The 11,571-nt window shown below is 52.9% G+C and overlaps 1 protein-coding gene across 1 annotated transcript in view; it reads right to left on the bottom strand.

The window, feature by feature from the left end:
* The window catches only part of ACAD9 (acyl-CoA dehydrogenase family, member 9), a 49,851-nt gene that overhangs the window by 11,083 nt on the left and 27,197 nt on the right, over window positions 1-11,571 (bottom strand). Inside the window, exons 3-7 of the mRNA XM_010862492.1 lie at window positions 5,500-5,601; window positions 3,007-3,113; window positions 2,339-2,439; window positions 1,429-1,507; window positions 213-387 (exon numbers count right to left, since the gene is read on the bottom strand). Of these exons, the coding sequence (XP_010860794.1) occupies window positions 213-387; window positions 1,429-1,507; window positions 2,339-2,439; window positions 3,007-3,113; window positions 5,500-5,601 (564 nt within the window). The remainder of the gene's footprint in view (window positions 1-212; window positions 388-1,428; window positions 1,508-2,338; window positions 2,440-3,006; window positions 3,114-5,499; window positions 5,602-11,571) is intronic.

Raw genomic sequence — 11,571 nt, 5'->3', positions numbered from 1 at the left:
TGACAGGACCCCTCCGGCCCGGCCGCCCCCGAGGCTGGGCGACCCACGGGGCAGTGGGAACCTCACCTGGGAGTCATCACCGCCCTCATCTCTCACATACACACGCATGCGTGCACACACATTTTAGTATCTCACACACATTCTCTCACACGCACACACACATGCGTGGGCCACACGCTTCATCTGTCGCACGTGCACACAGCACCACTCACTGTTGGAGCCTCGGATGCCCATCTTATCCTCGGGTTTCCCGTTGGTGACGCCACCAAAGTCTCTCTCTACTATGAATGCTGTGATCTTGTCCTTCACTGAGCCGTCAGAATCAACGACCTCCGTTTTTGCAAACACAGTAAAGACGTTGGCCAGTCCTCCATTGGTGATCCAGACCTGAGGAAAGAAAGCAGGAGGACTCCAGCCGCCTGTCGGCGTCGGCTGCCCACCACAGCTCAGGACAGCAGAGCGAGGCTTTCCCTGGAGGGCCGTGTGTGTCCGGGTTTCTGTGTGAGTGTGTGCGGTGTGTGGTGTGTATATGAGTGTGTCTGTGGGGTGTGTGTGTGTGTGTGGCAGTTCTGGCTCTAGCACAGGACACCTTGGGGTGGGAGGGAAGTAGGAGAGGGTGGGGAAATGGAGTGACTCCCCGACAAACGGCTCTGCATAGAACTTAACTTGGATTTTGATTCAAGCAACTTGTTTGGGGAAAAAAAAAATCCACCGAACAGGTCCGAGACAGTCAGCAAAGTACAGGTGCTGAGGAGACGGTGAGCAGTCGTCGCGCTCAGCTGCCTCGGTCCTGTCTGGCTCCTTGTGACCCCATGGAGGGCAGCCCGCCAGGCTCCTCTGTCCGGGGCATTCTCCAGGCAGCAATACTGGAGTGGGTGCCACGCCCTTCTCCAGGGGATCCTCCCCACCAGGGACCGAACGCGTGTCTCCTGTGGCCCCTGCGCTGTAGGCAGACTCTTCACTGCTGAGCCACCGGGGAAGCCCAGAAGTCATCACCACGCGTTCCGTGTCCAGTGGTGCTATGACCACCCTGCAGAGTCGCACTGAGCCCGCCCTGGCCACTACCCAGAGCTGCAGCAGAACAGAGGGGGCGATGAAGGTAGGAGGCGGCTGTGGACGCTCCCAGCAGCACACGTGTGTGCTTCAAGTTCCGTGTAATAGAAAAAACAGACAGACAGACACACGAGTGCAGCTCAACGAGGTGGGTGGCGCTCCAGAAGCCCACAGACTCTGAGGCTGGGACGCCTTGGTACCTATCCTGCCACGAGGCGGACAGGATGGGGTGGGTCAGGGAACCTCTCTGAGCCCAGTTCTTCTGCCAACAAAGGAAGATGGTCAAGGGCTGATGTGTCTGCCCCGACGACCCCTGGAGCACGGTGGCCAGTGAGTGCGCTGAAGGTCCGGGCCACAGAGGCCACAGAGCCATACCTTGGAGCCGTTGAGGACGTAGTGACTCTTATCTGCACTCAGCGTGGCCCTGGTCCGGATGGAGGCGGCATCGCTCCCACTGCGGGGACAGACACAGGTGGCTGGGAACAGACAAGCGTCCTCAGGGCCCCCACAGGAAGTTTCAGAGCGGAACAGAGGAGCTGACAAGCTCTTAAAGCGCAAGGTAATAAATGCATTCAGCTTCACAGGCTCAGACAACGTGTACACAGCAGGCACGTTCCAATAAAAGTTCCTTTACAAAAACAGGTGGCAAGGTGGGTTTGGCCAACCCCACTTTATGACCTCGGGTGAAACTGTCCGTGAGGACATTTGGGGGGCCTAAACAGACAGAGGCGGGCTCGCACGTGCCAAGCTCTGAGATCGACCTGCTGTCGGAAGCCCTGAGCCCACGGCAGCTGAGACTCTGGGCTGCCGGCTCCACAATGCTGAACCTCAGTCCACAGCCTGGACGGTGCGGATGACACCACCCACCCCGCGCAGTCTGAAAGCCGCTGTGGCTGTGACATCTGACGTTTATATAAGGAGGTTGGTGGTTTAGTCACTAAGTCATGTCCGACTCTGTTGGGACCCTGCGGACTGTAGCCCCCAAGCTCCTCTGTCCATGGGATTTTCCAGGCAAGAACACTGGAGTGGGTTGCCATTTCCTTCTCCAGGTGATCTTCCCGACCTAGGGATCGAACTTGGGGCTCCCGCATTGGCAAGTGGGTTCTTTAGTTAGCACTGAGCCTCCAGGAAAGCCGATAAGGAGGGTTGCAAAGCATAAAACAGTTACAGAACAGGAGCTGACGGGCCTGTTCTTGTCTGTAAGGGTCACCAGGGAGGAGAAGGGAGGTGAAGACGAGAGAAGGAAGCGGACAGGCAGAGAGGCTGCGAGGGGTGTGGGGCTGACCTGGCTGGCTCCGTCAGACAGAAGGCGGCCACGTGCTCCCCGGACGCCAGCCTGGGCAGGTACCTGGCCTTCTGCTCCTTGCTGCCGGCCAAGATGATGCCCTGCAACACACACGGCTCGTTCAGCGGCAGTGAGAGGAGCAGGTGCCACGGGCTCACAGAAATGCTTCCTTCATGCAAGGGGGCCGCCCGGAGCTGGCAGCCCCAGAAAATAAATGGGGAGCTGCTGGCGGGTCAGGGAGCCCCCACATGGGGACAGGCCAGGCGGCTCGCCACAGCTTCGGGTCGGGACTCGGGCTCCCTGGCAGCTTCTCCACTGCCCAGCTGGGTGGCTGGAGCCACGGCCGAGCCTGGGGGCGCTCCGCCCCTTCGGTTCCTGTGCCAAGCAAAACCACCCAAGGACTGAGCTGTGGGCCGGGGGGCCTGCCCTGAGATGCTCCAAGTCCAGTGGAGGGTGGGCACCAGCAGCAGGGCGGACACGCGCAGGCCCCGAGGGAGCAAACCAAGCACGGGAGGGATCACTTCCCGCCCACGGTGCGGGCAGGCTCCACGGAGGCGGCGGCCTCTGACCAGGGCCTGGAGGGATGGGGCAGGGCGATGGGGAGGAGGCGGTTTCCAGAGGAGCCAGCTGCCCAGTCCCCCCACGCGCCCCACTAACCCACACCTGACCTTGAGGCCGATGGACTGGTGAGCCGCCAGAGTCACAGCGATGGAGGCGTCCAGGCCGATGACCTCTGCCAGCCGCGCGTACATGGTGTTGGAGAGGCCCAGGCCACCTGGGGCGGGAACAGAACAGCCCCGCTCGCGCTCCAGCCCCAGACCCTCCCAGAAAAGGCTCCGTGAAGTACGGCCCGCTCACTGTTTTATAGGGAGCACAACACAGACATCCACAAAGAAACAAATCACTCGTTAACAGCACTCAGCGCACTTCCGTCCACCTCCCTTCAGACCTTTTCTGGCTCCATAACAAGCGCATGCAGACGCGGACTTTAACACAGTGTCCTCAGCCCAGGGGCCAGGGAGGCCAGCACCCTGTCACAGCCCCCACCCCACCTGTCAGTCAAGACACTGTGTTCCCACTTGTTTCATACACCGATGTCCGTTTTGCTTCTTAAAAAAAAATCGTGACACTTTTCTTCAAGAAAGTGAAAGTTGCTCAGCTGTGTCCAACTCTTTGCAACCCCATGAACTATATATAGTCCATGGAATTCCCCACGCCAGAATACTGGAGTGGGTAGCCTTTCTCTTCTCCAGGGGGTCTTCCAGGTCTCCCACATTGTGGGCAGATTCTTTACCAGCTGAGCCACAAGGGAAGCCCAAGAATACTGGAGCAGATAGCCTATCCCTTCTCCAGCGGATCTTCCCGACCGAAGAATCGAACCCAGGTCTCTCGCATTGCAGGTGGATTCTTTGCCAGCTGAGCACTGAGGGAAGCCTTCTCCAAGAAAGCATCCGTGAAATCATGGGCGGGGGGACAAAGAGTAGGGATAGGTGACAGGTGGGTGAGACCGCGGGGAGCTGAAGGTCAGGGAGGAGAACTGGGCGCAGAGATTTCCAATCAGACTTCAGAATGCTTCAGACCCAGGACGTTTCTGAAAACTATTTGGGCATGAACATAAGGTTGTAGTTGCCTTCATTTCCCAAGGAAGAGTTTAAAAAAAAAAAGAAAGAAAATGAAATAGTTCCAAATGTGACCATTTTATGATCTCATGAAAGAGCATTTTCACACTCAACAGGAACTCAAAGCAGAGTTAGGGATGGGGCTGTGCAGTCACACACACACATACACACACGTGTGCTGGCATAAAACACAGAGACGCAAAAAGACGTGTTCAAGTTTCACACAAACTTGTGTGGAGGAAACAACGACTTCTCCTGAATCAGGAAGTGCTTTCTTTAAGACCCAGGCGGAAGCAGACACCGTCACCAAGCCGACTGCGTCTGGCAGCTCTCCTCCACACACTTCCTTTCTGCAGCTGACGACAGGCTCAGCCTCCTGCTCTGTTCTAATACTGGACGTGGCCGCCGCCTTGCGCACACACTTCCCCGGGGTCTGGGACCCCGCCGGGCCTGGAGGCCTGGGGAGAGCGCAGGGCTTTGCCCTGCAGGCTGCAGGTGCACCCGAGGCCCGCGCCGCGTCCCGCCAGCAGTGAAGCAGCTGCAGAGATGACGCCGTGTTTCCTCCACAGACCGTCCTTTCTCTTATTACTGTCATTTGGAAATGTGGGAAGAGGCACTCAACGGGAGACGAGTAGGAGATACCCTCTAACAGCTTACAACACGGCGACAGACACACACAGACGGAGACCCCCGAGGAAACACGCCTCCAGATGTGGCGTCACAGCCTCTGCCCTAGGATCTCAGGCTCTGCCTCAGACTGCAGCCGCTCCAGCCTGGGTCCCGGCGGCACGAGAGTCCCCACCCTGGGCTGCGAGGTGGGGGATGGGTGGGGGGAACGGACTGCACTTTTGCCCTGGAGCTAAACCAGCGTCTGGGCCTTGCTGTGCAAACTATCCCCCGGCGTGGACACTGGGCTCACGGCCACAGATGTGCCCGGCTCTCAGCACCAGCAGCTCTCCAACCCAAACCCCTGACCCCGAGCTGACGAAGCTGGAGGCTGCCCCAGCCAGGGTTCGGGGGAGGGCTCTGGGGAGGGCAGGCTGGGGGCGGGGGGCCATGCTCGTAGGAAAGGATCCCAAGAGTGCACACTAGACTGTGTCTGGACAAGTGCCCACATGGGACTATGTTCTGTCCCTCTGAAACGTTCAGACGCAGAGCACTGACGGCCTGGGGCCGCCCCTCCGCCAGAGAGACCCCGCTGCCATCAGCCTGCCCAGGGGTGAGCCCACCCCTCCTGCCCCGTGGAACGCAGAGAGCAGACACCTTACAGGTCCTTCCCCGCCCCCCACAACCCCACGGCGGGGCACAGAGCCCACTAGCTTTTCCTGCCAAAGAGCCCCTTCACCAGGCCGCACGCTCACCAGCCAGCCCCCCAAATTTAGCCCACAAAGGGCAGTTTGATTAATTTCAGCATTTTTGCAGCCCGACCTTGGACTTAATGCGTTTTCAAAGGCCACCTTTCCAGAACAGAACTGTTTCATGGACAAATACAGAGGCTTTGTTGAAAGCTGAACCAGTTGGGTGGTGGTTCCCTTTACTCACCATATTCTTCTGGGACTTGCATTCCAAAAAGCCCCAGGGACTTCAGTTTCTCTAAAGTTTCATCTGGGATTTTCCCCTCCTGGTCAATTTTTCGAGAGTCCACTGCCAAGAGGAAACACTTTGATTAAACAAACACATAACTTACACTTATACAAACAGAAGTAAACAGAACAATTGTATTTCACGTATGTTAATACTGTACATTACAACACCAGCAACAGAAACTTCACAACTGGAAACTGTAACCAAGGGCACTTCTGTGTGACTGCACCTCACCAGCCTAGAGAGACCTGCACCTCAAAGGACTCCCAATGTGCACAGCGATTCCCTGCATAAAACTGCAGCAAACTAAAATTTATAACACCTAAACTTTTCTGCCATCCACTTAAAAAGAATTCAGAGTAATGCTAGTAAAGGTGATCCAAAAACTCAGAAAAAGAATGGAGGCATGGATTGAGAAAATACAAGAAATGTTTAAGGACCTAGAAAATCTAAAGGACAAATAAACACTGATGAACAAAACAAACGCTGAAATGAAAAAGATGCCACAAGGAATAAACAAACGGGACAAGTGAGGCAGAAGAATGAACAGGCGGGCTGGGAGCCAGGCCAGAAGGGAGACGGCAGGAAAGGTGGCAAAAGGAAAACCTACAACCGAGATGATGGTTCCCAGCAAGGCTCTCATTCAGATTTGACAGAGAAATCGAAAGCTTTACAAAAGCAAAAGCTAGGAGAATTCAGCCGGAGAAGGCAATGGACCCCACTCCAGTACTCTTGCCCAATCCCATGGACGGAGGAGCCTGGTGGGCTGCAGTCCATGGGGTCGAGAAGAGTCGGACACGACTGAGCGCCTTCACTTTCACTTTTCACTTTCATGCACTGGAGAAGGAAATGGCAACCCACTCCAGTGTTCTTGCCTGGAGAATCCCAGGGACGGGGGAGCCTGGTGGGCTGCCATCTATGGGGTCGCACAGAGTCGGACACGACTGAAGCGACTTAGCAGCAGCAGCAGCAGGAGAATTCAGCACCACCAAACCAGCCTTACGACAAATGCTAAAGGAACTTCTCTAGGCAGGAAACAAGAAAAAGACCCACAAAAACAAATCCAAAACAAGTAAGAAAATGGTAATAGGAACATATAGATGGATGATTATATTGAATGTAAATGAATTAAATGCTCTGACCAAAGGACACAGACGGGCTGAACGGATTAACAAACAAGACCCAATATATGCTGTCTACAAGAGACTCACCTCACACCTAGGGACACATACAGACTTTGAAAGTAAGGGGCTGGAAGAAGGTATTCCATGCAAATAGAAACCAAAAAAGAAAGCTGCAGTAGCAATACTCATACCAGATAAAATAGATTTTAAAATAAAGACGTGGCAGGAGACAAGGAAGGGCAGTACATAATGACCAAGGGCTCACCCCAAGAAGATGTAACAATCGCAAATGTTTATACACCCAACACAGGGGCACCTCAATACATAAGGCAAACGCTACCAGCCATCAAAGGGCAAATCAGCAGCAGGGCGCTGTTGCTGGGGGACTGCAGGCATCCACGAATATCTTAGCACTTACTGGCCGTGTCGGGCCTCAGCTGCAGCGCAGAGGCTCAGTAGCTGCGGCGCACGCAGCTGCCCCGTGGCACGCGGGATGGAACCCGCGTCCCCTGCACTGGAAGGTGGGCTCCTAAGCACTGGACCCCCAGGGAGGCCCTGGTGAGGGACCTTTGCACCCCACTCCCACCAATGAACGGATCGCCCAGACAGAACACGGATAAGCAAACACAAACCGCAAACGCACAACAGACCAGACAGACTTAATTGATGTTTAATGTCGATAAAACGGGAGGAGCTTTGGAGGAATGTCCTCCCCACAGCAGCGGGACACGTGTTCTTCTAAGTGCCTGGATACCGGCCAGGATGGAGCCCATCTTGAGTCACAGATCGAGCCACAGTACATCTTCTGCAGCCCCATACCATGGTCAGACGTGTGGGGCTTGTAGCAAGGCTTCTGTAACCCAGAACCTGGACCATCTCCGGAACCGACTGAGCCCCACAGCAACCGCTGCCATGAGCCCCCAACCCTTACTGGCCAGTTCCCTGACCCCATAGTAGGTAAGGACACCTACACAAACCAGTCACCGAATGCCACCCTTCCAGCAGGAATCTTCTTTGTCCTGAGACGATAAAAACTGGCTACTAACCCAGGAAATGCATCGGCTCTCCCTTGAGCCAGCCCACTGTTCTAATGGCGTCTCCTGCACTAATAAACTCTCCTCTCCTCTCACTGTGCCTCGTGTCTGGAAATGCTTTTCCAGCCTGTGCACAGACCACAACAGTTGGGGCCCATTTGTCTCCTGGGGGTTCTCCCTCTGACTCTCCTTTGCTTCATTTCTTTTTCCTCAAACCCTCTGCTAACAGGCGAGTGGCTGTGGAAGCAGCTGAGAAACTCAGGCCAGGGTTACTCTGCTGGGCCCCAGCAGCTGCCACCGAAAGGAGGGAGGCTCTGCTCTCCTCTTCCTGACTTAATGAGGGCGAGGACCGTGCTGTGTGCTGCGCAACCCCACAGGCTGCAGCCCGCCAGGGTCCTCTGTCCGTGGGAGTCTCCAGGCAAGAACTTAAGTGCATCTGGAACACTTAGATCCCCCTCACAGGGGATCTTCCCGACCCAGGGACTGGACCCAGGTCTCCCCCACTGCAGGCAGATTCTTTACCCACTGAGTGTGCGGGCATGAGTCCAGCGCTTAGAAGCCGTTAGGATGCCTGTTGCTGGAAGACTCGAATGACCGGATAAGGGGCTCACGAACAGACCAGGCTCTCAGACCACAGGCCCCCAGCAAGACGGCACGGCCAGGCACACATTGGTCACGCAGAACACCGAGCCCGCTCCTCACGGCTGCCGCCTTACCAGCAGGGCTGCAGGCGGGTTCCTCAGCCTGCTTCCTCTGCTGCGTTCACTGTTCCCCCTTGGTCTGGATGCATTTCCTGGAGGCTAGGAGCTGCCTCTGAGGCGTCCCAAAGAGGGCCTTCCACATCTCAGGCCGTCACCAAACCGTGAGCCACCCAGCTGGCCCTGGGAGCCGCTTTCCCGTCTCTCCTGGCTGAGTCGCACGGTGCTTTGTCGTCTGGTTCGTGTCTCAGCCGCGTGATCAAGGGTCACCTCTCGCTCTCAGACGTGACTGTCGGGACATCCGGCCATGTGTGCCGCTAGTCACGTGGTGCCTCAGTCACACAGAGGGCTCACTGGGACGAGAGCAATGCCTGTCTGTGGCTGGGGACTCAGTACCCCCATTCTCCGGCATATAGGCTACAAATAGCTCAGGAAGCTCCCTCAGACTCATCCCCTCGGCTATATTCTCAAGAACTAGAAAAACTCTGGACCTGAAAACCTGGAAAAGAAAAGGCTCCCTTTCTTTTGCATTGAAGCCTGGCCCCGGTACAAATTGAGGGACCAAGAAAAACAGCCTCTTGCTGGCACACTAAATGATACCACAGTCCTCCAACTTGACCTCTACTGTCGGAAACAAGAAAATGACTCAGAAGCCCCTGACACTCACAGCTTCACAGCCCTCAGTCAGAGTGCGGGTCTGAGGGACTCACGGCGCCGGCGCCTTTCCGTTGCGACGTTACCCCCTCAACCCCGCCCCTCTACATCCCCTCCACCAGATCTTCTAAAAGAAACTCGCATATTTTAAAGAATCCTCTTCTAACTTCTATCAGTGTGGTGGGGCGGTGGTGGGGGAATCAATGCTTCCCAACTCCTTCAAGTTCCTTCAGTCCTTCAGAACCTTTGGATCAAGCTAAGACCTGTACCTCCCGAGAGCAACAATCTGTGCTGGGATAACATCTTATCAGTCAGTCTGCCGCTGCTATTAGGGCCAAGGTGAGCATTCTCTAGATCACTCGCTTTAAATTTTAGCTATGAGACCATGATCAGAGAGGGTTTTAGACAGTATGGCTGTGATGTCTTTAGACTCTGGAGAAATCTTGTTGAAATCGCAAAACCGGTTCTTTGTGCATATGCGATTAGAAAAAAGCCAGCATGTTGAAATACTTTAAGCTCTGACCTGAGAAAACAGAAACAGGCCTGAAGTTAACTCTTCTCAATCCTCGAGATACACAGCGCACTCTGCCTAAGAAGTCAGCCTTGGGCAAACCAGTAGAACTTCAAGTTAAGAAAAAAGGTGGTGCAGGGGCAAATAGACAAGGTCTCTGTCTGGATTAGTGCGTCTTTGGTTAATATCGCTGAGGTTAACTTGTAAATGAGCGCAGATTTAACTGATCTAAGGAAAAGAAAGTGCTTACAAACCAAACAATTCTAAATGAAGTTCAGGTTCACGTGAACTGGGAAATACTCAAACTAATACTTGGCATTACTGTTTATCTAAATAATTCAGACGTATCTTACTTATCAACATTAGGTGTAATACTTTTAGTGTGCCTTGGTTAAATATAAACTAAATAAGATCTTATTATATCTGTTATAAATTTTTCAACAAGGCAAGTCACTTGATGTAAAGAAGAGTCTCAGGAAAAGAAAATGCAAATGAGTTAAGAGCTTTGGGTGATTTATGTTTGCCAATGATTCATGGTTACTTACGGAAAGCAGAATGGGTCTTTTTAACTTAAAAGGCTTTAAGAAATGGAATGACATTTTATTAAGAGAAAAGGAAGTAAGTCTGACTTCAGTTCAGTCGCTCAGTCGTGTCTGACTCTTTGCAACCCCATGGACTGCAGCACACCAGGCCTCCCTGTCCATCCCCAACTCCCAGAGCTTGCTCAAACTCATGTCCATTGAGTCGATGATGCCATCCGACCATCTCATCCTCTGTTGTCCCCTTCTCCTCCTGCCTTCAATCTTTCCCTACAGGTGGCTGTTTCAGAACAGGCAAATAAACTGATGAATATGGAAAGTGAAAAAGGTGTGTGGAAGGTAGACCCCAAGAAAAGTAGGGTGCGTGGTACGAGTTATCTTGAGACACTGAACTGCCTTTGAAATCTTTTGTTGCTACTTTGACTAAGTGAATAGCGATTATTTCACCATGAATATGAGCCTGTACCAGACTGGAACTTTCTCTATTAAGAGAACAAAGTTTTCTCGGAATGCAGCTTTTGATAACAGATTGTGAATTTCTTTGCCTTTAAGTGATTTGTATTTACCTTTAAAACCTTTTGTTACTTTGGTAAAATAACTACTATTTCACAATGATCTATGAAGATTATGGTACATGTAGGTAAAGCTCATTCTGCTTTTTAAGAAAATTAACCCCATATTGTCAGACTGTTGCTATCCTGATGTCCTTAAAACACAATAGTCTACTCCTAAACCAGCTAATTTAAAATGAATAAACAATGACTGTAAACCAGTCAGGGCTATGGGAAATCCAAGGCAGCCACTTGGCCTTTGCTAGTTCCCTGACAAACCAGGGAACCAGCAAAGGCTTTATCCCATTTTTTTTAAACGGGATAAAGCCTTCCTCAGTTGCAGGGTTAATGCCCTTACAATGAAAAAACAAAAAGGTTAAAAATGTGTCTTCCGCTTGGAGTATACTGTCTACAACCTCCAGGGCTCAAGGCACTTAACTGGACAAATGATTCAAGCCTTAACAGAAACTTCACAAGTTTCTTAAAACCATCAATGTCACTATCATCCTCAATCATCAGGCAAGGACAAAAGAACAGATTAATTACATGGGATGATTATAGTTTTCATGAATTTTTGTCTGACATATTGTTGCTGTTCAGTTGCGTCCGACCCTTTGCGACCCCGCGGACTGCAGCACGCCACGCTTTCCCTGTCCATCACCAACTCTCAGAGCTTGCTCAAACTCATGTCCATTGAGTTGTCCTCCCGCCTTCAATCTTTCCCAGCATCAGGGTCTGACATATTACTGGCTTCTAATCTTTGTTTTCAGATATAAAGAAGCTCTTCTCTTCAAGTTCAGTTCAGTCGCTCAGTTGTGTCCGACTCTTTGCAACCCCATGAATCGCAGCACGCCAGGCCTCCCTGTCCATCACCAACTCCTGGAGTTCACTCAGATTCACGTCCATCGAGTCAGTGATG

Source organism: Bison bison, unplaced genomic scaffold (assembly GCF_000754665.1).
Source record: "Bison bison bison isolate TAMUID 2011002044 unplaced genomic scaffold, Bison_UMD1.0 scf7180017864482, whole genome shotgun sequence".
Classification (NCBI taxonomy): domain Eukaryota; kingdom Metazoa; phylum Chordata; class Mammalia; order Artiodactyla; family Bovidae; genus Bison; species Bison bison.
This window is presented reverse-complemented; position numbering and strand designations above follow the sequence as displayed.